The sequence below is a fragment of the Peromyscus eremicus genome, chromosome 12 (assembly GCF_949786415.1).
Source record: "Peromyscus eremicus chromosome 12, PerEre_H2_v1, whole genome shotgun sequence".
In the NCBI taxonomy this organism is placed as follows: Eukaryota; Metazoa; Chordata; class Mammalia; order Rodentia; family Cricetidae; genus Peromyscus; species Peromyscus eremicus.
In genome coordinates, this window is record NC_081428.1 from 65,054,257 (window position 1) to 65,081,296 (window position 27,040).

General features: G+C 43.4%; 1 protein-coding gene and 1 pseudogene across 1 annotated transcript in view; both read left to right on the forward strand.

Moving 5' to 3' along the window:
- Atp13a5 (ATPase 13A5) overlaps positions 1 to 27,040 on the forward strand; it is a 123,994-nt gene that overhangs the window by 74,176 nt on the left and 22,778 nt on the right. The window contains exons 17-25 of the mRNA XM_059277338.1: positions 2,125 to 2,242; positions 7,883 to 8,007; positions 8,992 to 9,152; positions 10,887 to 11,003; positions 12,083 to 12,162; positions 14,462 to 14,504; positions 17,358 to 17,467; positions 21,065 to 21,161; positions 23,847 to 23,919. Of these exons, the coding sequence (XP_059133321.1) occupies positions 2,125 to 2,242; positions 7,883 to 8,007; positions 8,992 to 9,152; positions 10,887 to 11,003; positions 12,083 to 12,162; positions 14,462 to 14,504; positions 17,358 to 17,467; positions 21,065 to 21,161; positions 23,847 to 23,919 (924 nt within the window). The remainder of the gene's footprint in view (positions 1 to 2,124; positions 2,243 to 7,882; positions 8,008 to 8,991; positions 9,153 to 10,886; positions 11,004 to 12,082; positions 12,163 to 14,461; positions 14,505 to 17,357; positions 17,468 to 21,064; positions 21,162 to 23,846; positions 23,920 to 27,040) is intronic.
- LOC131922830 (large ribosomal subunit protein eL29-like) lies at positions 5,255 to 5,748 on the forward strand (annotated as a pseudogene).

The following is a 27,040-nucleotide window of genomic DNA, read 5'->3' on the forward strand; positions in this document are numbered from 1 at the left end:
CTTGTTTCCTTGGTGTCCTCCATCCTCCTGGGCCCTTACACTCTTTACACCTCCTTTTCTGCAGAGGTTTCTGAATCCTGGAGGAGGGATTTAATGGAGACATCCCATTTAGGGCTGAGTGTTCCAAGGTCTCTCACTCTGCGCAGTGTCTGGCTGTAGGTCTCTGTCTTTGTTCCCATCTGCTGCAGGAGGAAGCTTCTCTGATGATGGCTGAGCAAGGCACTGATCTATGAGTACAGCAGAATGTTTGGAGTCATTGGAATGCTGTATTCCTTCAGGAGAGCATCGGTTTCCCCCCAGGTCCATGCCTGTCTAGTCTCAGGTTCTTGGCCACCCAAGCAGTGTTGAGAATGGGTTCCACCTCCTGGAGTGGGCTTTAAATCAAATCAGATCTTAGTTGGAAATATTTTTAAAAGAGAAATATTTTAGGGGAAAATGATTAGACTAAATTAGATGGTATTAGATGGTTTTCCCAGCAATTTTATCTTTCTGGTCCAGACTCTGAGATGAGCTGTGTTATTTAATATTCTCCTAAACATATGCACATTCTAAGTGGTGGCCAAATTTATAGAAAATTTGTGCATTCAAATAAATTCACTTGGATGAAACTGGCATTTTTCTCCTGTTTTTCATCTGCTTGTGATTAGCCACCAACTGTGCCCAGAATTCTAGATTTCATGAAAGTTTATTCTAACTTCTACATTTAGAGTCTGTTTAGTTTAATCTTAGAAGTCTCCTTTTCCTTTTTTTTGATTGTTTTTTGTTTGTTTGTGTTTGTTTTTGTTTTTTTGAAACAGGATTTCTCTGTGTAGCTTTGGCTGTCCTGGAACTGGCTCTGTAGACCAGACTGGCCTCGAACTCACAGAGATCTGGCAGCCTCTGCCTCCCAAGCACTGGGATTAAAGATGCCCGGTAGAAGTCTCCCTTTCTAGGTCAATGATGAAGGACTTGCCTAGCATGCACAGGATCTGTGTCTGATTCCCAGAAAGGGAAAAAAAGACCTCCATTTCTGCTTTTGATCTTCATCCCATAAATCCCATTAACTATGTCTCAAACAGGCTATAGAGTATATTAGGCTTTATTCGCTTCTGCTTTCAGCCATGTAGACTTCAATAGAATCTCCCTGTTGCACTTGCTCTGTCAGGAAGAGTCCAGCCTCCAATCTGCCATTCTTATCTCTACAACAGCCCATACAATTCTTCCTTTTGTCTCGACCTTTGGTCTTTCACCTCCCTCTTCTATAAAGAAACGAGGGTTAGAAGAATCCTTGAGGGTTAGGTCCCTGTCTTTGGGAACATTTTAGAAATATGCAAAGTCTGAGATAAATGGGAATTGAAGGTCCAGTCATCGCTCATGTTGTAGGTGGAAACCAAGGTGCGGAAGAGAGGCTTAATAGGTTGAAGTCAGAAAGTGAATTGGGAGTAGAATGGAGAACAAAACTTAGTTACTTCACCAGCTAAGCGTCGTAAGTCAGCTCTCATCTGACACTCTCATGCAGGCACATTAGACGCCACTAAGAATTTATAAACACAAAAACATAGTTACGCCAAGATGTGTAAGTGCTGATTTGTGTCAGCAGCCTTGTTAGGCAGGGATGCGGGCTGGGGCCATGGCTCAGTGGGTAGAGCCCTGGCTGGACAAGCTTACAAGACTTCCTGGCCGAGTTCGGATCCCTAGAACTGACTTTTAAAAGCCAGATGTGTAACATCTGTATCTGTAACCTTGGTGAGCCTGGCTTGTGGATGTGTGCTTTGCTGCTGTGTCCTGGTGAGGAGAGTACATCTCTGTACCTTAATCCCACTCATGAAAGTTCACCTTCATGACTTAATTATTTTCCAAAGGACCGTATACAAAGACAGCCATATTTGGGATTAGGTTTTAACATAGTTTGAGACACAGAATCAGGACATAGCCCAGCTGATGAACAGCACAATTTTACCCCTTTTTTTCCTCATCAGAGTAATGTGAAGCTGTTGGTGGCCTGTGTCTGAAGCTCCGTATTTTCTAGTAAAGTATTTTTACAAAGTGAAAGTGGAAGGAGGGGAATGCACCCTGCAGTCACTCAGGTGCTAGGTAGGTACTTCCTTGTGCTCTCACATTTCTCTCTCCCCCCTCTCCTCACAGTGCCCAAGGATTTCCCGCAGGAGCTGAGGAAATACACAGTACAAGGCTTCCGAGTCATCGCCCTTGCCCATAAAACCCTCAAGATGGAGAAGCTGTTGGATGTAGAACATTTGGAAAGGTATGCAATGGGAAATCCAGACCAGGGGAGGGTCTTCGTCCACGAAGGGAGGAAGCCCTGGAGATGGACTGACGACTGCTCCCATCACTAGGAAGTTCTTGGACAGAGAACTATTCTCATCCAGTCCTCGGCTTGGAGATGGGCAATTTGAGTAGGACATGCTCAGGTCACATGGTGGTTTGTGACAGAGCAAATATGGCAGCTGAGATTTCCCAGACCCCACATCGAAGCTCTGCCCTGCCCTGCATAGTATTCATCTTAGTCTTGGGTTTTTGTTCCCCTCACAATGACAAATTCTCATCCCACATGGACCTAGGTGTCTCTCAGAGAACACAGCTGAAAATTTGGAAGGTTTCCAACCCCCCCCCCCCATTTTTTTCTGGAATTTCTCAGGTCTGGGCTTTTTATTTCCCTCAGATCTGGGAGGGAGGTAGTGAATGCAAATTAGATTCCATATAGGAAATAAAACTCAATATTTTTAGTTACATTAAAGGGATGAATTGGCCTCGTTAGAAGATAATCTATACACTGTATTCTTCCACCTTTCAGAGGTTCATTTTAAGTGATCTACAGTAAAGGAATAGGAAAACTAAATAGATGATAGCCTATGTACTCCATATATTTGACGTATTAAATTTATATTTCTAATTCAGAGATTCTCATTCCCATATAATTGGCTCTATTGTATAAGGTACCAATGTATTTGGTTCAATGTTACTATCTGCAACCTGTCTTTCTAAGATAATTGGTGCCTTACATGGTACCTGTTTCTACATCTACAAAACATAGGATTGGGTTATCTCCAAGGAGCTTTTCAGATGAGAGATTTTTGTCTTTGAAATAGAATCATAGAGCTTACCCAAATATATGAGTGACATCCTCAGCTTTAACATTCCAGATGTTGGCTAGCCTTGAGCAAGCATAAAGATCCATAACACATGGGGTGTAATAATTTTTCATACATGAATTTGAATAATAGTGTTAAGGTCATGAGGTGAACCAGAGATTTACATAGCCAGTGATAGAATGTAGACAGCCCAGCTGTGACATACAAGCACAGCTGTATTCTCATTTAAGAGCCAGTAGGGAGATACACATTATTAGAAATACAAAATAAAAAAAATTAACTATGCTATCTTCCCACCCATTACAAGTTTTCCCAGGAGATATCAGGAGTCCAAAATGTTTGTTGTTATGTAGTTGTTTTTACAAAACATTGTTTTGATTTTTATTAGGATAAAACTATAGTAACAGTTTTTTTTTTCCAATTAGGAAAATAAAAGGTTCTTGAAAACTAGAGTCACCAAAGGAAATTAAGAGTTATTTTTGAGATAACTTAGAAATCACCCAACACTGAATTACAAAAGAAATGCTTCCTTAAGACCTCACCCTTTCTTGGTTGAGTAAATGTCTATTAACTTCTTGTCCATGTTAGATATTCAGGAACTACAGAAATGAATAAAATTAACCCCTTGACCCCAAAAATTTCATATCTCAATTGGGGAAATGGATAGTAAAATGCATCTGTAATATGTTATCTTATTGGTGGTTCTTAAATATCTTAGAGGGGAAGAAAGAATTAGCTGGAAAGAACCTTGAAAAACACACACCACCGTTTCACCTAAAGAGGTCAAAGATGTCCTCTGAGGAGAGATGTTTAAACAAAGATGTGAGTTATATAAGTGCAGGCAAGCCTCCCCAGAGGCTGGGCATTGAAGGATGGGGCAGTGGGTGCAATCGCTGATGGTGTGGTACAACAGCAAGAGCCCAGTTGCTTAGAGAACTAATTGAGGGGATGAACTGTAATAGAAACAAGAGCACCCCTTTATTCTTGCCATTGTGTCCATTGCTTGGTGTCATATCCTTAAAACTGTTGCCAAGGTTGATCTCAAGAAAATGGCCCCTTGGGATTTCATCGTGGAGTTTCAGTTCTCAGTCTTATGTTGATGTCTTTGGTCCATTTCCAGTTGATCTTGGCATATTGTATTGATTACCCTTGCATTGCTCTGACCCAATACCTGACAGAAGCAATTTGAGGGAAGAGGAGGTTATTCTGGTTCTCAGTTTCAGAGGGACTTTAGACAGTCATGGCAGGGAAAGCAGAGGAGAGTATGTCCGTCTGCTGTGCTGGAGTGGGACACAGAGAGATTCACATGGCAGCCAACCAGGAAGCAAAGAGCAAGGACTGAACCAAATCTGTCCCCAGCAACCTACTTTAATAAGAAAACATGATTCAAAGTTTATAAGGAGCATAACTTCATAATAAAAAAAAACCCAGTAAGTATGATTTTTTTGAAGGAGCCAAGGGCCCAAGTAGATACTTGTCCAGGACATTTGATACACATGGACATAAAGTGCATAAAAAGGCATTGGAATTCAGTCGGTGAGATGGAAATCCAAACCATAGTGAGATCATCGCATACCTAGGAAGATGGCTGATTAGGGACTGAAGGGATGGCTCAAAGGTTAAGTGCTCTTGCTCTCTTGAGGGATCAGTTCCCAACACTACGTGGCTGCTCACAACCACCCATAACTCTAATTCCAGGGGATCTGACACTATCTTCTGACTTCCCTGGTATCAGGCACATGTTGTTGTGTACATACCTACATGTGGGCAAAAGTTCACACATATAAAATAAGAACAAGTGAATCTTTAAAAAAGATGGCTGACTGAAGTGTTGTGAGAGTGTGGGGATGCTGGAACCTATCACACTGTTATTGGGAGTGGGAAATTATGTAACTGCTATGGAAAACAGCACAGGTTCAGAAATGAGTTACAAAGATGGTGGATTTATGAACCAACAACCCCCTAATTCTATGTCTGCACACAAAAGAATCGAAGCCTGGATCTCAAGGGGACACCCGACATCCCACATTCTTTGCAGTATTGTTTATGATAGCCACAATACAGAAACAATGTAAATGTCCATCAATGAATTGATAAAGAAAATATAGTATATACACACAATGGGATATCATTTAGCCATTCAAAAGAAGGGAATTCAGGGAGCCATGAGTTACTGTGCAGATGTGGCCAAGTCCAAGAACCATGCCACACACAACCAATCCTGAAAATGCCACAGAAATGGCATTAAGAAACAAACCCCAGTCATAAAGAGGTAAATTTCTTAAGGACGTTGACCCCCAAGTTCCTGAGTAACATGTGCTTTGCCAAGAAGCACAGCATGAAAGGCCTGAGGGAGATAGAGGCAAACAATGGGAAGGCAATGAGTTCACGAGCAGAGGACAGTAAGGCTTTTGTGGAGCCTAGGGTGGCTAAGCCCAAGATGCCGAAGGTTCCCAACCACAGACTGAGCTGTCTTGCTTTCATGGCTCACCCCCAGCTCGAGAAGTAGATTCGAGGCTGCATGGCCAAGGGTCACAGATGCTGCCAACTAAAGCCCAAGACTCAAACCAAGGCTAAGGCCACAGCTCCAGCTCAGGCCCAAGCTTCAGTTCCAGCTTAGGATCCCAAAGGTGCTCAGGCCCCTGTGAAGGCCCCATAGAAAAGGCTCCTATCTTTCAATGTGAAGACAGATGGACTAGTGAGATACACCTACCTGCTATTTGCAGATGGTCAGTGGCTTAGGCAATTTTTAAAAACAAACCCAAGGGAGGATTTGGGGGAAAAGGAGGGGGAGGTGACATGGAGAAGGTTGGAATCCCGCCCTCTGAGGCAATATGTCTTAGTGTGGAAGACAAGATGCTCACTGAAATACACCTGTCAGAGAAAGAGGACGATGAATACCACCTGATCTCACTTATTCCAAGTACTTGAAAGAGGCTCCTAGATTGAGTAAAGTGGCTCATCCAAGGCTTGGAGGAGAGGGAAGGTCAATGGCTGAAAGTTTGAATTCCAAAAGGTCATGAGTTCTGGAGATCTGCTCTGTTGCACGCTGCCTCGGGTTAACAGTAGTGTGTTGCACACTTACAATTTTGCTAGAAGAGTGTATCTCAAGTGTTCTTATCCCAAAGAAAAAACAGAACTGGGAGCGGAGGACACCTTTGGAGATGACTGGAACATCTCCTCTTTTGATGAGGGTGATGGTTATATAGGTGGGTATGGGTTTGAACTTATAAAATTGTGTGCTTTAATATGTCTAGGTTTTGTACAAACAATTCCACCGCTTCTTCTTCTTCTTCTTCTTCTTCTTCTTCTTCTTCTTCTTCTTCTTCTTCTTCTTCTTCTTCTTCTTCAATTCATTTGGGATCAAACAAACAACAGACAGCAGTACTGGGGATCTGATTTATGAGGGAAGGGGTATGCCCTGGGCTCCTGGCAACTCCAAGGCATTCAGGCCTCTTTTTTTAAAAATTATTATTTTGGTTTTTCTCTGTGTAGCTTTGGAGCCTGTCCTGGAACTCGCTCTGTAAACCAGGCTGGCCTCAAACTCACCGAGATCCACCTGCCTCTGCCTCCTGAGTGCTGGGATTAAAGGCTGTACCACCACCACCCGGCCTAAATGTACAATAAAATAATGGAATAAATAAGAAATTAAAAACAGACACAGAGAAAAACATTCCCGGAGTTAGAGAAATAAAAGGAAGCCTGGTGTGGTGGGGCATGCCTTTAATCCTAGCACTTGGGAAGCATAGGAAGCTGGATCTCTGAGTTTTTTGTTTTTTGTTTTTTGTTTTTTTTGTTTTTTTTTAAAAAGAGTTCCAGGACAGTAAATTCTATGCATTGAGAAACACAGCCTCAAATAAAAGAAAATAAAATATAAGACAATTCTACTTCAATGATGCTGTTAAAATAAGGTACTTTATGGATCTAGCAAAAAACAAGCAAAGAGGCTGGACAGACAGCTCAGTGGAGAACGTGCTTGCCACACAAGTGTGAGGACCTGAATTCAGTCCTCAGCACCCACATAAAAAGTCCTGTTCATTTGTAATCCCAACACGGATGAAGCAAAGTAGACAGATCCCTGAGCATCTCTGGCTTAGCGTGAGGGGCAAGCCCCAATGTCCAGTGAGAGGTTTTACCATCAAAGAAAACTAAGGCAGACAGAGTCTGCACATTTGCACACACATACACCCCCACATACACCACACGTACACTCACACACATACACAATAAGCAGAGTACACTTGCACACCTACATGCACACATGCACACACATAAACAATAAGCAGGATTAACTGGTGAAGTTTTCAGTTCTAGTTAATAAGAAAATTTTAATTCATTTTTATGCCCAAGTTAAAAGCAGTTTAGTGCTGAAAGGATACAGTCTGAACATAAGATACTGTGGTAGTGATGACATTCATGCAGAATGCTCCCAGTGACTGGTGACTGTCAAACAGATTTTTTTTTTTAATATAAGATCGAGGGAAAAATATTGAAAGATTTTGGAGATTAAAATCTTTACATAGTTAACCATTAAAAACAAGAATGAGAAGAAAAGAACACCATTTTTAAGATGTAGGTGGAAACTAGAAGGGATTGTTTGGGGGGAAGAGATAAAGTGTGGTATGGGGACAGGACCGCTGACTTTCATTATAAGCTGTTGGTTCTTTCCTTTGTTAATGTGTGCACTATTACATTAATAAAACATAGATAGAGGTTCTGAGGAAAAGAACTAAATCAGCCATGAGCACCACACTGCTACCCCTGAAAATGTTGATTTTCTCCTGAATCCTAAGGGAGAAAGTGGAGTCTGAGTTGGCATTTCTGGGACTTCTCATCATGGAGAATCGCTTGAAGAAAGAAACAAAGCCTGTGTTGAAGGAGCTGAGCGAGGCCCACATCAGGACTGTGATGATTACAGGTATGTGGGGTTCCGGAGCCCGGCAAGGAGCAAACTGAAAAGAAGCGTGACCTGAGCAAGTCCATGGGACTGAGGTTGAGGAGACCTGTGCTGCATGGCCCTGCCTCCCTTGCAGTACCTGCAAGCAGGAGCAGCAATTTTTTGAGGCAGTGACTGGATCCTATTCTCTGCACATTACCACTCGTCCTACCCAGGGTTCTATGAGTAGAAATATTTGTACACAGGCTGGAGACATGACTCAGTCAGTAAAGGGCTTGTTATGCAAGCGGAGCTGGGTTCAGAGAGCCGGCTGCCATGTGAAAAAAAGAACAGAGCAAGGTGACTCAGGCCTGATTCTCTGTACTGGGAGGTGGAGACAGGAGGAGAACGCTGGAGGTTTGCTGGGCAGATTAAGGAGCTCTGGGTTCAGTGAGAGCCTCTGTTAAAAAAGAAAACAAAATGGACCATGGTTAAGGAAGACCCTTCTGACCTCATATATGAACACACACACACACACACACACACACTACCACCTCCCCCCCCCACAGAGAGAGAGAGAGAGAGAGAGAGAGAGAGAGAGAGAGAGAGAGAGAGAGAGAGGGTTTACACATGGGACAGATGGCCAGGCATCATGCGTGGTAAGCAAACTCGAGTGTCGCCTGGTCCTCAGTGTTTCCTCTTATGGTTAGTACATCCTTAGGACACACTGTGACTTCAGCCTGGAGCCATGTGTTCACCACTGAGAGCTATCTGTTATCTCGATATTAGTCATAAAGAGCTCACACATGTCTTCGTTCCTTTATGCGTGGTTTGGAAATACACAGTGGGAGAGATGTTGAACTAGGTGTTTGCTCACTAAAGGCATACACTTGGGTAGGAGGAAAGGTAGTTATGAAACAGCAGAGAAAACACTAAATATATTCAGTGAGCAGCAACGAAGGGAAGGAGAGACATCTTCGCTCTGGTGGCCGATAGGTTTGTCCTTAAAGTCTCTTTGTCATCTAGGTGACAATCTTCAAACTGCCATCACTGTGGCTAAGAATTCTGAAATGATTCCTATGGGCAGCCAGGTCATCATTGTTGAGGCTAATGAGCCAGGAGACCTTCTTCCTGCCTCTGTGACCTGGCAGCTGGTGGGGACCCAAGAGCCCGGCTCTGCGAAGAAGGTGAGCAGATGTTCAAAGACCCCTGGCTGGGCCTGGGTTTGTGGAACACAGCCCTGGCATGGCACAACCATCTGAGTCCTGGAAGTTATCACAGTCACAATCCTTTAGGTGTGTGTGGTGTGTCTCGAGTGCGACACCCCGGAAAGTGTTTCCAGTGGCACTTTGCAAACCCAGCCGTACATGATCACCTGGGGAGTTTGCAAACTCCCTTCCTACCGCAGGCTGCAGCAATTGAGTCAGAGTCCCTGGATAGGAAGGAAATAAGCTTGCCAAGGCACACTGGCGAGCCACACGGCAGACACCAGATCAGAGACTCTGATTCTACACACACATCCACATTGCATGGCACCTTGCTGGAAAGCTGACAAAGGTAGAGCTTTCCAGAAAGCAAGCTTTCTGTTGGCTTGTCTGAGAAAAGCTCTCCCATATGAGAATGGCCATGACCCGACACTCCACTTTTGTGTCACTCCAAAGCATGGTCCTTCCAGCAAGGAATTACAGAGATGCTTCTTGGTTCCAGGCTGAACAGCTTCTGACATTGTTACCTAGACGGGGGACTTGGGGGCAGCACACAGACTGACACATAAAAAGAGTGGCCCTGGGTCATCGAGATGGGTTAATCTGACATAACCTCCACTTCTGGATGCTATGAAGGATGGCGGTTCTCTCTTGTACCTTGTACGGCCCTCTAGTATTCATTTCATGGTGAACCTGCTTGCTTCATACAGCGTCTGCATCTCACTGTGTTACGGAATGCTGGGCCTCCACTAATTTAACAACCAGCCTGTCTGTGCTCACATCCATGAGATTAATACCTCATCTGAGGTCCAGCCTCAGTTACAGCACAGCCTCAGCCCTTCCCCTCACCTCTGGCACTTTCCCTATCTTCCTACAAGCCAAGGAATTCCTGTCTTGTTTTAGTGGCTTGCGGTTGGCAGGGGAAGAGGAGGGTGGGTTCCCCACCTGTCGACCCTGTGCAGGAGTTCCACCCCTCCCCCTGCTAAACACAATGTTTTCTCTGATATGTGTGTCTCTAATGAATAAAATATTCGCACCTCCTGTACTGTTTAAGTCCGGTCCTATGGAAACATAAAGCCTGCTGATAAATCCTGAGAGAAGCCATTGTCAGGGACTGCCGGGAGGAGCTGATGGTCATCATCAAATGTGTCGTCCTGTGCTGTCAGCCAGGATTATTGAGCACAGTCGAGGGGGTACCTACAAGTGGCCGGGAGGGAAGGGTCTTGGAACCTGTGATAATGGTGCATGGGAACATAAGTGTGGGAGAGGCTCTGGGCACCATGAGGGAAGGGGGGCCCCTGTTTTAGTAGGGTCAAACAAAATTCAGAAGTCAAACACAGGAAAGAGCTAGGTACGAAAAACCAAACTATGCCTTCTTGCCATGAAGAAACCGAGTCAATGAATGGTACAAGATCTTAGGAAACACAAGGGTACATGAGGAAGAAGTCGAGAGACATTCTTGGCACCTTGCTATGAAGGCACAATCACAGGAAATGATGAAAGCTGTTAGAGCATCATGTATTTATATAATTCTGGGGGCGTAGCATTTTGCCTGTCTTCTTCCTGCAGGTTGAGGTTCCAGGGGCAAATGACCCGTCCCGCACTTGCTGATGCTCATTTCTTTCTGCAACACAAATTCACTTTCTTCCTCCGTGTGTCACAGGGAAGCGGGCACCGCTTACGAGCCCATGCGGAAACAATGCCTTTTGATTTTAGGAAACCTACATTGATATCGGAAACAGTTCTGCACCTGGTGGGGAAGGTTACCATTTTGCGATGAGTGGGAAGTCATACCAAGTGCTGTTTCAGCATTTCTACAGCATGCTGCCCAAAGTAAGTGCTGATGGAATGTGGTGCATCGTCAGTGTCTCTAAGTGAGTGGAACACAGAGAGTAAAGAAGTGACAGGTCACTGAGGTGGGCTTGGGTTTGTGAATGTGCATCGCTGAAAGCACCTTGACTTTCCAGGAGGTTCCTGGTCCTGTCTAAACCCACCAGATCCTGTGCAGACCCTTCAGTCTTCCATGCTGTTAGCTGCGCTCCCCCCTGTGGCCAGCCCAAGCTCAGCCTTCCCCCTCCCTCCATTCCCTGCCTGGCGCAACTTCCTAGTAGATCCACACATCAGCTTTCCTTGTACATCAGTCTCTCTGAAAGCCACTAGCCTGTGTCAGGTGGAGCTCCATTCCCCTGCTGCCTGGAGTCTTAAATCACAGCAGAAGGAAGCAAAAAGCACCAGGGTTTATTTTCAGAATCATTTATTATCTTGTCCTCTGTGCGTCCTGCTTTAAAATAGTGTCGAACAGGGTTGTGCTGTCAGTGTGGTGGAGAGACGGGGCATCCAAGCTGAGGGTTGCAACCATCTGTTAGCAGAGTCTAAAATAATCTGCCACCTTACCTTCCTTGGTAAGTCAAGGACTGAAGAATGTGGGGGCTAAAGGTTTTGAGAAAGCTCTTATTCCAGGCCCCATTGTGGAGATGGGAATCTGAAACTCAGAGAGGTTAAGTCACTGATCTAAGGTTTGCACAGTGAACTGGACTCATCAATTGCTCTCTTCTCTGTCTGTGGCGGCAGACAGTGTGTAATGAGATGAGCTGCATTTCCCAAAGAACTTCACTCCGATTGCTCATGTGCCTCTTAGTTGCTATGTTAATGAGACGTTATCCCTACTCGGGGGGGGGGGGGGGGAGAAAAAAAAAGTAATTGGGTCCAGCAAAGAAAGTAATGGAGCTGTGTTGGAGGACTTAAAGTTCAATATTAAACCATTAAATCTCTCATTCTGATTCCTGGCTTTGGGTCTAATGTCACACATCCAGCCCGGTGCTGAATCAATGGCCAGGAATGACTTTTCAGGATTTTCACTTTTGAAACATTCTCCTTCCTAAGCTTGCTACGATGATTGTCTTTCTCTTTAGATTCTGGTTAATGGAACCATTTTTGCAAGGATGTCTCCTGGGCAGAAATCAAGCCTCGTGGAAGAGTTTCAGAAATTAAAGTAAGTGACAGGTGTAAAAAGAGGCTATGGCTATGTCTTCTATGGCTGCCTAGCTGCCTACCCCCTAGTGTCTGAGGGTAACGCCATTGGTTTATGTTTCTATGGATCAGGTATCCAGATGTGGCTCAGGTAAGCCTTGGTTCCTGAACCAAGGGTGTAATTATGAAGGGACATAACCAGGTGTTAGCCAGAAGTGCTTAAGCTCCTGCCGTGTGTTGAAATAGAGATACTGGTTTTTACTGCTCCTTGGAATAAGTCATTCTCAACTCCTTGAGATGCGGGTCATTTCATGGGAAAGAGGCTAATGTCACCACTGACTTCCACATATAGAGTGAGAAAGCAAGAATAATGATAGAGGTGTAGAAGGGGATGGAGGGGAGAAGGTGGGAGGGAGGGACAGTGTTACTGTTCCTCATTCCCTAATCTTAGAATAGTTGGCTGCCTTCTTTTCTTTTGAAGCAAGTCACTAGGTCCTGCCCATACTCAAGGGAGTGGATTTCACAATGACATGAATTGCAGGAGGCGAGGACAATTGAGACCCATTCTAGACGCCTACTACCCCCAAAGAACACTCACTTTGTGGCCCGTGCAGCCTATCTCGAAGGAAGATTGCCTGCTTACATGCAGGGAGGAGAAATAATGAGGGTTTGTGTAGCTCAGGATGGGAAAGGTGGCAGTGTATGAGTTCTCTCCAGAAGTTACCTGCTTGATCCAGTAAGGGATAAATGGTCATTTCAGAGCCTCTTAGCTTGAGTGAAACGGCAGCTGGCAGGGAGCAGAGACAGAGGGCAGATTCAACACTCTCTCAGAGCACTGATGACCAAGTCACGTCTGAATGTGAAAGTCCTTGCTGAGGTCAGACCTACCTATTCATTGCTTGCTGAAAGCATTACGGTTTCTAGCCTGAAGGTTTCAGACAGCATAAAAGATACAAGGAGTAGTGAAACAAGATAATTGTTGCTTCCTCCTCACGTCGGAATCAGGAGACTGCCTCTCACTATCAGATTTTATTGGCTGAGCTTCATAACAAAGTCTCAAATGCCTCCCATTAGTTTCCCTATGCTTTCAGACTGCGTAAGTGGCCAGGTGTAAGTGGCTAGCTCATTCACATGGTCATTCGTTACATGGCATTGGCTAAAGAGAATAATTTTCCCTGTTTCAAATGCCTGAGAAACATTGTTGGGTGACACTCTGAAAGCCATGTGCCCCTGAAACACAATTAGCATAGAAAGAGACATACTGGGACAGAATGAGCTGACTTCTTGGTTACCCATCATCCCCTTTGCAGCTCTACCCTTAGCAATGCATATCAAGCTCTCTTTCTAAACCCAGGAAACACTAGGAGATATAAGATCCCTGGTGTGATGCAGACACTCGTCATGGGCTCTAAGTCTTGAGGAAGGAAGTCTATTAGATGACTACAGGTAGTGACGACACTATGACATGGTGTGCAAATGCTTGTGATGTCACTAGCCCAGCATTAGGCTGAACTGGTCCACATTGAACCACATTCGAACTATAGAGAAGGTCCAAGAGTGACTTCTTATGGGATCTTCTAACAGGACTTCACTTTTATTACTCATGGTGTGGTTTTGGAAAATGCCACTGAATCATTTAAAGCATTGCCATGAGCCACTGTTGATAATATGTCATTCATTCACTTGTAATAGAAGGCCCAATGCACTCTGCATAAGAAATCCCTTCTCCCTGGCAGCAACTTAAAATTCGTCCTTCCATTTAGACGCTGGTTACACACCAAGCTGATATACATGGGGTACACATTACCTCACTGCCACTCTGAGACACATCCAGAACACGTGTATTCTCTAGTTGTATCTGCCAAACCATGTGTCAGGGACTCTTCCTCCTAATGTTGGAACTGAACATTCAGCAGCAGTGAGAACAACTTGGCCAGGTTAGGCTGTGCTTTGCCTATTAGGCTGAGTGAGAAGTGCTGTAATCATGACCTCACTATAATCATGACTCCATGTCCTTGAGCGTGAAATGGTGGACATAATCAACCTGACTTTCTTTCCAAATGCGTGATTACTATTATGGCCGATGTCCGTGGTGTTATCACTGTCATTTCAGTGATTGAGACAAATTAAGTTCTGGGCCTTTTCTGTCTTGAACCAAGATTCCCCAAGTCATTTTCTTGATTCTACATCTGTTCAGCACACACACACACACACACACACACACACACACACACACACACACCTTGCATAGGAGTTAGTTATAATAGAAATTATTCAGGAGAACTTCTGAGCTGTTAATTTTTGTATCTTTTCCTCTGTAGTTATTACGTGGGCATGTGTGGAGATGGAGCCAATGACTGTGGGGTGAGTACCCATGACTTCTGCTAATACAGGCAGCACTTCAGAATCACTCTTGAGTCCCCCAAGGAACCCCTGGGGCCTCTTCATCCTTCCTCCAGCAGCCACTGGCTCATGCTAACCTTTTCCTGAGCAACAGAAAGAGGTGGCACCGCTTCAGCTGTCTTCTGACAATCCCAGAATAATAAAGTGACCTTCTGACACTCCCCAAGTTTAGACCCATTGTGGACTTTACAAGATTATCTGGTTTAAGCCTTTATTGTCACTTATAAGGAAAGGAAGCCTCTGGGAGGGGGCATGCTTTTGCACAGGGTGCACAGCTGGTAATGCCTTGGAGAAGAAAAAGGTTGAAACTCATAAAGTTTTTAATTACGTGAATTGCATTTATTCCCACCCAACCCACTCTGAGGTTAATTTTTGAAAATTAGTTTCTCCCAAATTGTTATGAAATCCTAAATGGTATGGTTTTTACACACTATAGCAAAACTAAAATTAAATGAGTCTCAGGTTATTCTTCATTCCCAGCAGGAGGGGAGTATGTGTTTTATATTCTGGCTTTGGAAGATGTGGGTAAAATAATAGTTGGCTTTGAGGACTATATATGTACTTTAATAGGTAAGTGTGGTACAGGAATTGAAGAACAGGGCTGAGGTTATAGTAGAATAGTAGAGCGCTTGCCTAGTGTGTGTGCTGCTGAACCCATCAAAATAGGACAAAACAGAAGAGGAGGAGAGGGAAGAGGGAGAGAGACAGAGGAATAAGGAAATTGCTTCATACTCTTTATATCTGTATGTATCTAAAAGCTTATTAGATATTTAAGATCTGGCCATTCATTTTACTTTCCTCTTAAATATTTTTTCCAGTGTTTGTGAAAAAAAGTGTGTTCATACTTAAAGACTTAGGATAAAAATTTCTACCTGTGTTTCATGAGAAGACAGTTGTTAGTCCATTCATTCAACCTAGGGCGAATACTTATTGCTATTAAGTATGTGACATTTACAGCAAAACAAAAATATCAAAAGGACAATTTCTGTTCCCCCAAAAGGCGATCATCTAATGGAGAAATCATGCATAAAATTAACCCTGACATATGGCAGATGATCTTAAATTACATAATAGAGGTAGAAAACACTAAGGGAGAAAAGAGGAGTGTGGTGATGTTCTAAGATTTATAGAGCTGGAATCTACTGCATACCAAACCATGCAACCAAGCACTATAGAACAACTTGAATACAAAATCTCATTTCACAGGCCTATGATTCCTGAGAGATTAGAGGCTTTCTGTGGCTTGTCTGTGGGCTATTCTACTGTGTGTTTGCTGAACATCTTTTAGCCTTCATATGAGAAGAAAAAGCCCTCACATCTGTGAAGCAACACATGTACCACCATGTGCATGTGGGCATATGTGGCCTGACTTGGGCATCTAGTGGTGATGCTGCATGCTCCACACTCTTTACCAGCAGTGAGCCAATTGGCTGGATCAATTAGCCGAGAAAGTTGGTATTAGATATCTTCCCCCTTCCCTGTTTTTTCCGTTAAGATGGCCCTGCTAAGAATAAGAACTGAGATACTGGAAGTCCCCAATGGTCATCCAAATTTTGTCATCCTTTTTAAAAGATTTATTTTGTTTTTCATTATGTGCAAATGTGTGTATGTGTTTGTGTGTGTGTGTGTGTGTGTGTGTGTGTGTGTGTGTGTGTGTGAGAGAGAGAGAGAGAGAGAGAGAGAGAGAGAGAGAGAGAGAGAGAGAGAGAACGAGAGAACGCAAGTACCTGCAAGGTCCAGATACCATGGAGACAGAACTACAGATAACTGTGAGCCTCCCAATGTGGGAGGAACTAAACTTGGGTTCTCTGCAAGAGTAGTATGCGCTATTAGCTACTAAGTCAGTGTTTCTCAACCTGTGGGTCTCAACCCATTTTGAGATGAACAACCTTATCACACACAAGAGTCCATATCAGATATCCTGCATATAAGATATTTACATTATGACTCATAATAGTAGAAAATTACAATTATGAAGTGGCAACAAAAATAATTGTATGGTTGGGGTCAGTACTACATGAGGAACTGTATTAAAGGGTCGCAGCATTAGGAAGGTTGAGACCCACTGTGACATCATCTCTTCAACCCTTCTGTCTTCCTTTTATAGACTTTGAATGAGTGCTTCCATTTCCTGATACTGTATGTGTGACACACAGATGGTACATTATGTGTGCATGTGTGGAAGCACACATACACATACACACACACACACACACACACACTTACACACACTTCTACTGTGGATCATAGCATAGTCAGTTTCTCTTTCATGGTGACTTTATGGGCCAGGGGAGACAGGGTATATAGATGAAGGGGTAGCATGAACAGAGATGTGACTATGGACAGGCACAGTTCCTTGGTTAGGGTTTTTAATTGCTGTGAAGAGATGCCACGATCATGGCAACTTTTATAAAGGAGAACATTTAATTGGGGTAGCTTGCTTACAGTTTCAGAGGCTCAGTCCATTATCATCATGGCGGGGAGCATGGTGGCATGTAGACGGGACGTGGTGCTGGAGGAATAGCTGAGAGTCCTGCATCTTGTAGGGAACAGGAAGTTGACTGAGACACTGGGTGGTATCCTGAGCATAGGAAACCTTAAAGCCCTCACAGTGACACACTTCCTCCAGCAAGGCATACTCACGCCAACAAAGCCACACCTCCTAACAGTGCTACTCACTGAGATTATGGGGGCCGATGACAATTCCAATTACCACACATGGTGTTGAACTGACATTTGACAAATAGCTTTATTATTTGAGTAGTAAGAGCCCGGTGTGAGGAGTCATGGTTTGACTTGGATGGATCATTCCAGGCTTTGAAAATGGCCCATGCAGGCATCTCGCTATCAGAACAGGAAGCATCCGTGGCATCTCCCTTCACCTCGAAAGTAGCCAATATCGAGTGTGTGCCTCATCTCATCAGGTAAGCTGCATCTCCCTCTCTCCCTCATCACCATGGCTCATTGTCTGACTCTCGAAATAGAATTGGAGACTAGCTTCAAGTCATAAAGGCCAGGGCAGGTGTGGGTCTAGTGCTGCCGGCCATTGACCATGGAATGATACCTGTTGCTTGAAAACACCAACAGGGCCACAAAAAATTGACTTTCAATGAGTTTTAAGAAATAGATGGGTGTGTCAGGTAGATTGCTAAAAGCTCACTTTGACATTTAAAATCTGATTGTGTGTCTTCTCTTTCTTTTACTTCTCTATACTGGAAGCCTTCTCTGATGTTTTACCAGGAGTTGGGGGTGGATGAGAAAACAGGATGAGAATACATTATTAGATAGCTTTCCCCAATACTATTGTATAACTCTAAAATAAAAATTCAAAAACATCCAGGATGTTGTTAGAGAAGGGGAAGGGAGGACACGTGTTTGCTTTCCTTTACTGCACCCATTTCTGATCTCATTTCTACGTACATTTTAAGTATAATGAAGAAGAAAGCATCCTGTTTTATATTTTGTTCATGTATCTTTCCCCTGCTGTTCCTGGAATACCTGGGGGTAACAGGGCATCTCCATGGCCAGTGGGCTGGAAGTCGTCACTCAGCTTACACTGAAACGTTCACCACCATGTTTCTTGGTGCCTTTGAGAACAAGGTGACTGGTAGGAGGTCATCAAGCCTGAAATACCCTGTCCTTCCTGCACATCAGCCAAGTGGGTCACATGTCCTTCGTCCCTGGGTATCTACACCTGTGTTCTTCTGTACCCTTGAGGACCACCACCCCCTGTTCCCCCAAAACATGATTGTGACCCAATGTATTATGCATCTAGAATGTATTTAGAATGAAGTATGTTGGTTTAGAATACAAGTAATGATATAAAATTTGTTAGGGGCAGATGGCTTATTGTTAAGACTTCAGGGTAGACTTTCTTTCTTTCTATATTTCATAGCCTCAGAAAATTAGATACAGTTCAGTGTTCGGCTCTTTTAGGCTCATTTTATCCTTTGGTATTCTCCACACATGTTTATTCCCGAGAAAGAATTCCAGAGGGCGATGAGGTATAAGTCGTACATGAATAGATCTAGGTCCACAGGCCTCTTGTCGTTCTTTAGAGTGTGAGCCATGGGTTGTTATAGTTCAAGTCCTTGAGGGAAAAGCTGCTATCTGTTTTCAATTCTGAATCAAGCATTATATCTAACTCTAAGCTCAGTATAACAGAACGTTAGATGGATGGCTGCAGGATGTGCAGATAGATGTATGAGCTACTAAAATTCATAATCATTAAGAGTAGCAGCGATCCTGGAAGCTCATGAAGACAGCTTTAATCCTGCCCTCAGAACCATGATTCGTACTTTGTTTGAATCTGGCTGTCTTAATTTTCTTGAAATTATATACAACTGCAGGGGGAAAAAAAAGATAAAATCATAATGTTTATGTCAGGCTTGGGAAAACAATCCTGGCTTTGCATTCTTTTCTCAGCCTGTTTTCTCCTCCATCCTTTGTTGAAAACAAACGCTAGCTGTTCACAGCCTGGTGGGAAACATCTGCCTGAAGTACCCTGGCCCATCTCCCAACCTAACACTCATCTTGCCTGAAGCAAGTAGTTAGTAATTTCGCTTCCAGGTTTGCCGGTTTATGTTTCTGCAGAGTTATAACATCTTTGAGCTGAGCAGGTGCCCATGTCACTAGGGACTAGAAACAAAGCTAAACCCATGTGGGCTCATGTCCGCCCTGGCAAGAGGAAGCTGTAGAACCACCACGCTGTGTTCTCACACTGTCCTCTGATCCACTACCATCCAACAAACCTCAGCTAAAGGACATTTCCCCACAAAGGATGAGTATGCAATTTTCCAAGCCAGAGTTTCTACAGTTGTCTTGATCTTTTGATCTCTTCTCCAGTTCAGAACATTACCTTGGTTACTTCCAGGAATATCACAGATAGCAAAAGCATCAGAACTCAAATGTTAGAGTTGCATCCATACTTCATAAGAGTACTAATCTTTTAGCTTCATGTGTGGAGAGCTGCTAAAATCACTCAATTTCAGGAGGCACATGTTGAGATAGAAGAAATTAGGTTCAAGTCAGTGCTTGACCTGGCAGATTATCATGATGCTGCATTATGCTTAGAATATACACAATAATATTCTTACTTCACAGAACGGACAGAGCCTGACTCATTTCATACCCTTTTGCAATGACTTTTGGTGTAATGTTGGCACTTCATAAGACCTAAGTAAAAGTGGGTCAAGAATCCAAGGGGGAATTAAGGATTGAGTAAGAGAAGGAAGAGATGAATGAAGGTTTAAATAGGTCATGGGTACAGTTCATTAGTTAATGCTTGCCTGTGGTGGATAAGATGCTGGATTTGATTCCCAAGCACTGCATAAACCAGTGGATGCCAGTAATCCCAGCATCCAGGAGGTGGAAGCAGAAACATCAGGAGTTCAATGAATAAAACAAGGGGCTCGGAGATACTGCTCGGGGGTCAGAACGTGTGGTATGCAAGCTTAAGAACCTGAGTTCAAATCCCAAGCACTGACATTAAAAGCTTGGACCCTAATAGCTCCCCAGCTAGCCACTTAGCCAAACAACAAACTTCCAACTCAGTGAGAGACCCTGTCTCAAGCCACTGGGTGAAGAGTGATAGAAGACATGTGACATCCTATTCTGGCCTCCACATGCATGTATATGTGTGTATATACCTGTATATTAACATGCATGTAACACACACACACACACACACACACACACACACACACACACACACACACATAGTACAAATAAAAATTCAAGAAAACATACAAAAAAAGATTAAAACAATTTCCTGAGGATATAGCTCAGTGGTAGAGTGCTTGCCTGGCATGTGGAAGGACCTGGATTTGATTTCCAGCACTGTAAACATAAAATAAAAAAGCTGAAAGAATGAATATATGGCTAAGTGGGTATATATCAACAGGCTATTAAACATGAACTCCTTGCTCAGCCTTAAGTGGGTCACCCGTATTACTTCCTCTAATGGCTCACTCACATCACGGAAGAGGGGACAGAAAGAATGTAAGAGATCAACAATAGGTCTATGTTATGAGTGGGAGATGGCTGTACCAGCTGCAGTTGCCTGCACAGGGCATGCAAAAGACCTAACCAGTAAACATTCAGTCACGAACTCTCCTGGGCAATCTCCGTGAGGCTCTAATGCCAGTCAAGGGCTGTCTTCAGAGATGTAATCAGTGGTGAGTTACTCATGCCTCAGTGGTTAGCTTCATACCCATGCTCATATGTGTGCCTCTGGTTAAACCTATAATAGAATGGCTTAAAGCGAAGCAGAAACAAAAATCATAACCAAAAGACACAAAAGTAGGATGGGGACTTTGTGCAAGGGGTAAGGGTCCTGGCAAGGGTGGGAAGGGGATATGGAAGGGTGGAGCAATGAGTTACCAAATGTATTGTATACATTATATACGTATGTGAAATCGTCAAAGAATGAAAAAATTTTTAAATGAACTCCCTTTGAAATATAAAGACTGGGAACTGTGTGGCCTATATAAGCAGATTTTGTGTTTGTTTGTTCTGAACAGGGAGGGCCGAGCAGCTCTGGTTTCATCTTTTGGTGTATTTAAATACTTGACCATGTATGGCATCATCCAGTTTATTGGAACATCACTTCTCTATTGGGTATGAATTAAAATCACTTCTTCTCAGTTCTAATTGTATTTATAGCTTTGCGATACAGATCCTACACCCTATTTAATGTTTATAAATACATGGAATCTCTCAGAAACAGTGGCCTACAAACTTGATAACCGGTGTGCTTCACGCTACCTGAGGCTAGAAGTGAGTAGCTCTGGATCTATTGTCTGGAACATTGGTTTTCTCTAGATAACCTAAGACTCTTGACCTCCACAATCCCCTGTCTCCTCCTTGGGGTATAAACAGAGTTTGAGAGCAGCCTAAATATAACTTGGCAGGAAATGGATCTGCCTCCAACTGTGGAATATTTTTGGTTAAAGACTCAAAAGAGATAAAAAGGAAGAGAAGTTTTTGAATTTGATTTTGAAGGATGGGAATGCTGAAAAATCTCTCACAGTGGGACTGTGCTCCTGAACCTACTCAGAATTGAATAGTGTTAGATGCATTGTCAGTGAAAGATTGGTGATTCCTTAAAACCACAAAGGACTCTAAAAAACAAATGGTGATAACTATTTAGAAGTTAGCTGCATAGAGGAGCTGTATATAGATTCAAAATAATCTTCATTATTTCAAGCATAGTTTGCTCTACAATAAAATGACCCAACAGACTCAAAGGACATTTGGGGAGTTCAGTTGTTTTATTGCTTCGGGAGGATATTTAGGAGGTGAATGAGGAGACCAGGGACTAGGGTATCTTGTTGACTACTGCTGGCAAGGACACACGTGGGAGGCTAAATGGCCAGTAGGTGGGGAGGGGTCAGGAAACCCCACTCAAGCCTTACCTCCATCCAAACTGCAAAGCTTTTGTTTTGCCCTTGGCAAGCTCCCACCTCTGAAAAGCTAGTGACCTATTTTCAAGGTCTCCATGGTTCTAGGATCGCTGTTCTTATTGAAAACTCCGAAGCTGCTGATGTGTTTCTGTTTCTACGTAATTTTCCCACTCAGAGGGGCAAGGGTAAGAGGAAGTAACCAGGAGCCAGGGAGATAAGTCAGTCAGCAGAATGCTGGCTGGGTTCAGATCCCCAGCACCCACATTAAAATAATTGGGCTTGGTAACATATAACTTATACTTCCAGTGAGGGAAGGCAGGCCCAGGAAGATCCTGGGTACTCAATAGCCAGGCAGTTTAGCCAACTGGTGAGCTCCAGGTCCAGTGAGTGACCATCTCAAAAAAGAAGAAAGAAAGAAAGAGAGAGAGAGAGAGAGAGAGAGAGAGAGAGAGAGAGAGAGAGAGGAAGGAAGGAAGGAAGAAAGAAAGGAAGGAAGGAAGGAAGGAAGGAAGGAAGGAAGGAAGGAAGGAAGGAAGAAAGAAAGAAAGAAAGAAGATAAAGAAGATAAGGTGGAGAGCCATAGAGGGAGATACCTGACCCTGACCTCCGACCTCCACACATGAGTACACAGGCACATACCCCTTCACATGCAAGTGCACACAGAATGTGTTCAATACACACACACACACACACACACACACACACACACACACACACACACGAATGAGTGCACACGCATATACACCCAGAGTGGAGGGTAGATAAAGAACAGTTGGGGATCAGGAGGCACAATGTACCTACGTTTTCACAAAACTGGGCACAGAGCTGAAGTGCCTGCGTTGGAGTTGAAATCAGTCCACTCAGCAGTTGTCCACTCCTGTTTGGAGCCTGATGGGTGTGTCCTCTGAGTACCTCAACCTGGAAGCTAGTACAGAGCCTTTAGAAAGGCCAGTGTCTGTTCACATGCAGACATTTGCAACACATCAGAGTCAGATTACAGTGTAGAACTCAGTCACTGGCTATAAAGCAGGTCCACGGGCCTGGCTGCTCAAGGTCCAGCAAGGACATTCCTTAAAAATAATGGTTTGACTTTTTGGCCTTATGAGTTCAGCTCCAAAATTGTGAACTGAAAAGCTAAATTCTTTGTGTACTCAGACCTCAGGAAGGAGAGACAGCAGACTAAAGTCTGCAGTGTGTTTACTTAGGGCAGTGGTTCTCAACCTGTAGGTTGCGACCTCTCTGTGAGTCCAGCCACCCTTTCACAGAGGTTACCTAAGACCACTGGAAAACACAGGTATTTACATTAGGATGCCTAACAGTAGCAAAATTACAGTTATGAAGTAGCATTGAAGTAATTTTATGGTTGGGGTCATCACAACATAAGGAACTATATTAAAGGGTCGCAGAATTAGGATAGTTGAGAACCACTGCTTTAGTAGGGAAAGGCCTTGTTCAGTTTGGGAATGTGAGTGAACTCCAACTTCATTATGTTGTCACTCAATCCATACTCAAGAGTGGAGACCTACACCGGTTAAATGAACTGGAGCCTTGACTTTAAATTTTGTTTAAAATTCCATTAGAAACTTTCAGACTTTCACATCTTGTGCTGAGAATTCAGCTGTCCGGGCTGTGATGATGCCTGCCAGGGCTAACGTGCCTAGTAGGAGGCTGGCTGGGTTCTGATTATGCCTCTGGTGATAAAGAAATGAGTTAAATACTGAGAAAATAGTTACTGGGGTCATTTAGTCTAATGAGATACTGATGGTTTTCGGTCCATACTTTCTTTTTGAAAAAAAGAGAGAAATAGCAGGTGCCTTCTGCGTGCTTTATAAAGAGTACTGTGAGGGGGAACCGCTACAAAACCAGGCACGAGACTTACACTGGCTCTTGCTTTTTCCAGCAACTACAGATCTTTGGCAATTACCAGTATCTCTTGCAAGACGTGGCCATCACACTGATGGTCAGCTTAACAAGTAAGTTGGTATGTATGTAAGTTTGTTTGTGAAGTCCCCGAAACACACAAGTGAGAACATCATAAGAAAATGAGAATGACATCATGACTAAAACTTCATTGTCTATAAATTTATTTAAAGCACCATTAGGAGTGAGTGGACGCTTGGGGTCTCCAGAGCTGCAGTAAAATAACCTGATGATAAATCAGGTCTTTGCCTTAAGAACTTGTCAACGTATTCTTAGTTCTTTGTAGTTTTGTGTCCTGTCCATAGAAAAATGGGTACGAAATCAAGAAAGGACTTTTTTTTTTTTTTAAACCCAAAGGTCACTTTCCATTATTCAACTCTGTTTCACATTGACAGAAAACTAGCTTTTTGCTCGGTCTTTGACTTGTGAGAACAAATGCTAATGTTTTATTCGGGTGCAGTTCTCTCGGAATCGAGGTGTGGCTCGCGTCCACTATTGCTCACTTCCTTCTTTAGAGGTGACACTGATATAGTACTTTTGATCAAGGAACCCGGGGCTTGATGCTAACTCTTAATAAGTGAGAAAGGTGACTGTCTCAACAGAGAGCAGGAAGAAGAATGGTGTTGTCACTTTCTCTTTGTTCAACAGTGAGGTGTTATGAAAAAACAACAGAAAAATATCAGGCGTCTCAGGATATTAATAACCTTGACAATTTTGTGTCGCATCTTAAAGTACAAAACTGATATTGAAGCCATCTATTATATCTACCCAATGATAAAATTTACCAGTCTCCATGATATAAGTAATATCAATTTTGATTATTAGGTTGAAGTGTCTATTCCAAGCCTATTTTATATTTTCTACTACATGTTACTAGCATTCATCTAACTGAATAATTTTGAATCAGTGATAGTGATTGTATGATGCAGGGTATTTTTAAGCAATTTGAATGATTTATTTATGAAGGATGCTGGAAAGGGAAGGAATCCCGGGAGATTCCAGAGCCTATACTAGGAGGCAGTGCCATAGGCTGAAGGCCATGGCTATCTTCGAGCATGCAAATATCTCCTGGGAACAAGACATGGCGTGTACAGATATAAATAACAAATGTAAATAACAAAACTGTGACAATATTGCCTTTTCCCAGTATAACCTTTACACTGGGACTAGGAAACATAAGGAGCCTTGATGAGGGTCATTTTATAGAGGTCACGTCCAGTGGTCCTCAACTTTAAAGGAAGCAGATGAACATCCACAGTTCTCAGCCTGGCAGTCAGGACCCCACTTCCAATCTGGCCTAACTCGGCTTTCAGGTTATAACTCTTCTGCTGCTTCCTCTCCCTTACCCTACATTGCTCTCAAGCTAAAAACTTGGCATCCCATATTTATCTACTGACTCTTATGAGTGCTACTTCCTTCCACTGGAAATGTCCTTCTTTTAGGAAAAGACTCCTTTAAAAAATTCAATTATGCCAGGCAGTGGTGGCACATGCCTTTAATCCCAGCACTCTAGAGGCAGGGGTAGGCAGATCTCTGAGTTTGAGGCCAGCCTTGTCTACAGAGCAAGTTCCAAGACAGCCAGGGCTACACAGAGAAACTCTGTCTCAAAAAGAAACCCACAAAAGCAAAAACAAACAAAAAATTAAATTATGTCTATGTGTTGTGGAGGTGCTGTGTATGTGAACACAGTACCCAAGGACTATAAGAGCAATAACCACTCTTATCCACGGAGACATCTCTAGTCCCAAGAAATTTTGTGATCTTCCCCTTCTAAACCTGAGCCATCAGCCTATTTATGTCCCAGGTGTCTGTATGTGTCTAACACAGAGGAAGAAAAGGATGCTGGTGTGAGTGGCTGCTGAATGATGTTTTCCTGTTGGGTGGAGGTTTGCTGACCCGAATACTTGAGAACAATGAGTGACAGTGCCAATTGAGCATGAAGAAAGATGAGGGCGACATCTCCACAGTATCCTTTCAAGAGATCCTTACTGGTCCTTCCACTGTGAACACATCCCCCTCTTTACCCATTAGCTGCATATTGATTCCATGAAAAACTGTAGCAGTGGTTATGAAGGGTGCTTTAAGGAGAACTGAAAGGTCTGTGAAGTCTTGTTTTCCTGTCAGGAGTGCCACACTTAATAAAAGAGAGTCATAGGAAGTATTCTAGGAAAGCCTGGATGATTTTGAGAGGACATTGTGTTTTTGCTCACCTCTTCATAATAAAGATGAGAGAGAGGAAAGACATGAAGGGAAGCCATATATCAGTCATTTTGTAGGTAAAGTAGAAGCCATGGAACTTATTCAGGTGGGAAGTATCATAGCAAGAAGCTGCCCAGTGAGGGCAGGCTACACAGAGGTCTTTATGGTATGTACTCCAGGAGATATTTGAAGGAAACATTCCTGAGGAGTCAGAAGGAGAGATTACCATTCACAGTAGTCCAGATGTGATTACAATTCACACCAGCACAGATGTGACTACCAGTCACACCAGCCCAGATGTGACTACCATTCACACCAGCCCAGGTGTGATTACCATTCCAGCCCAGGTGTGATTACCATTCACACCAGCTCAGGTGTGATTGCTATTCAAACTAGTTCAAGTGTGATTACCACTCACACCAGCCCAAGTATGATTACCATTCTAGCCCAGGTGTGATTAGCATTCACACCAGCTCAGATGTGCTTACCATTCACACCAGTCCACAGGGAAGCAGTATAGAACCCACCAATGAATCCTATACAGACGGCCTAAGTTTCAATAGCTGCTGATTTGGGAGCATCTGCCAGGAAGGAAACAACATCTGGGATTAAATAAGAGCTTTCCCCTGGATGCCCCATTCTCTGAAGCAGGTGAAAAGTAGGTGATAAGCAGGTGATAAGCAGGTGATTACACCAGGGAACCACAGAGGCAGCCAAGCCCTCCTCTCCCACTGCTAGTTCCAAGCCACTGAGCCGCTCACATCAAAAGGTGAGATCATTTCAACAGCTGACACTGACCAGGAAATGATCTACCTGGGCTGTGACTAAACTTATGGGGATGGGAAAACAATGTCTGAAAGCAAAGGGGGATGAACAAACAAAGGGAGCTGCTTCTCACTTTTAGCCTCACCGTCCCAGGCTTCCTCAGAGTTCAGCCCACTGATTGAATGTGCTGCCTGATTGTTGATTGTTGGA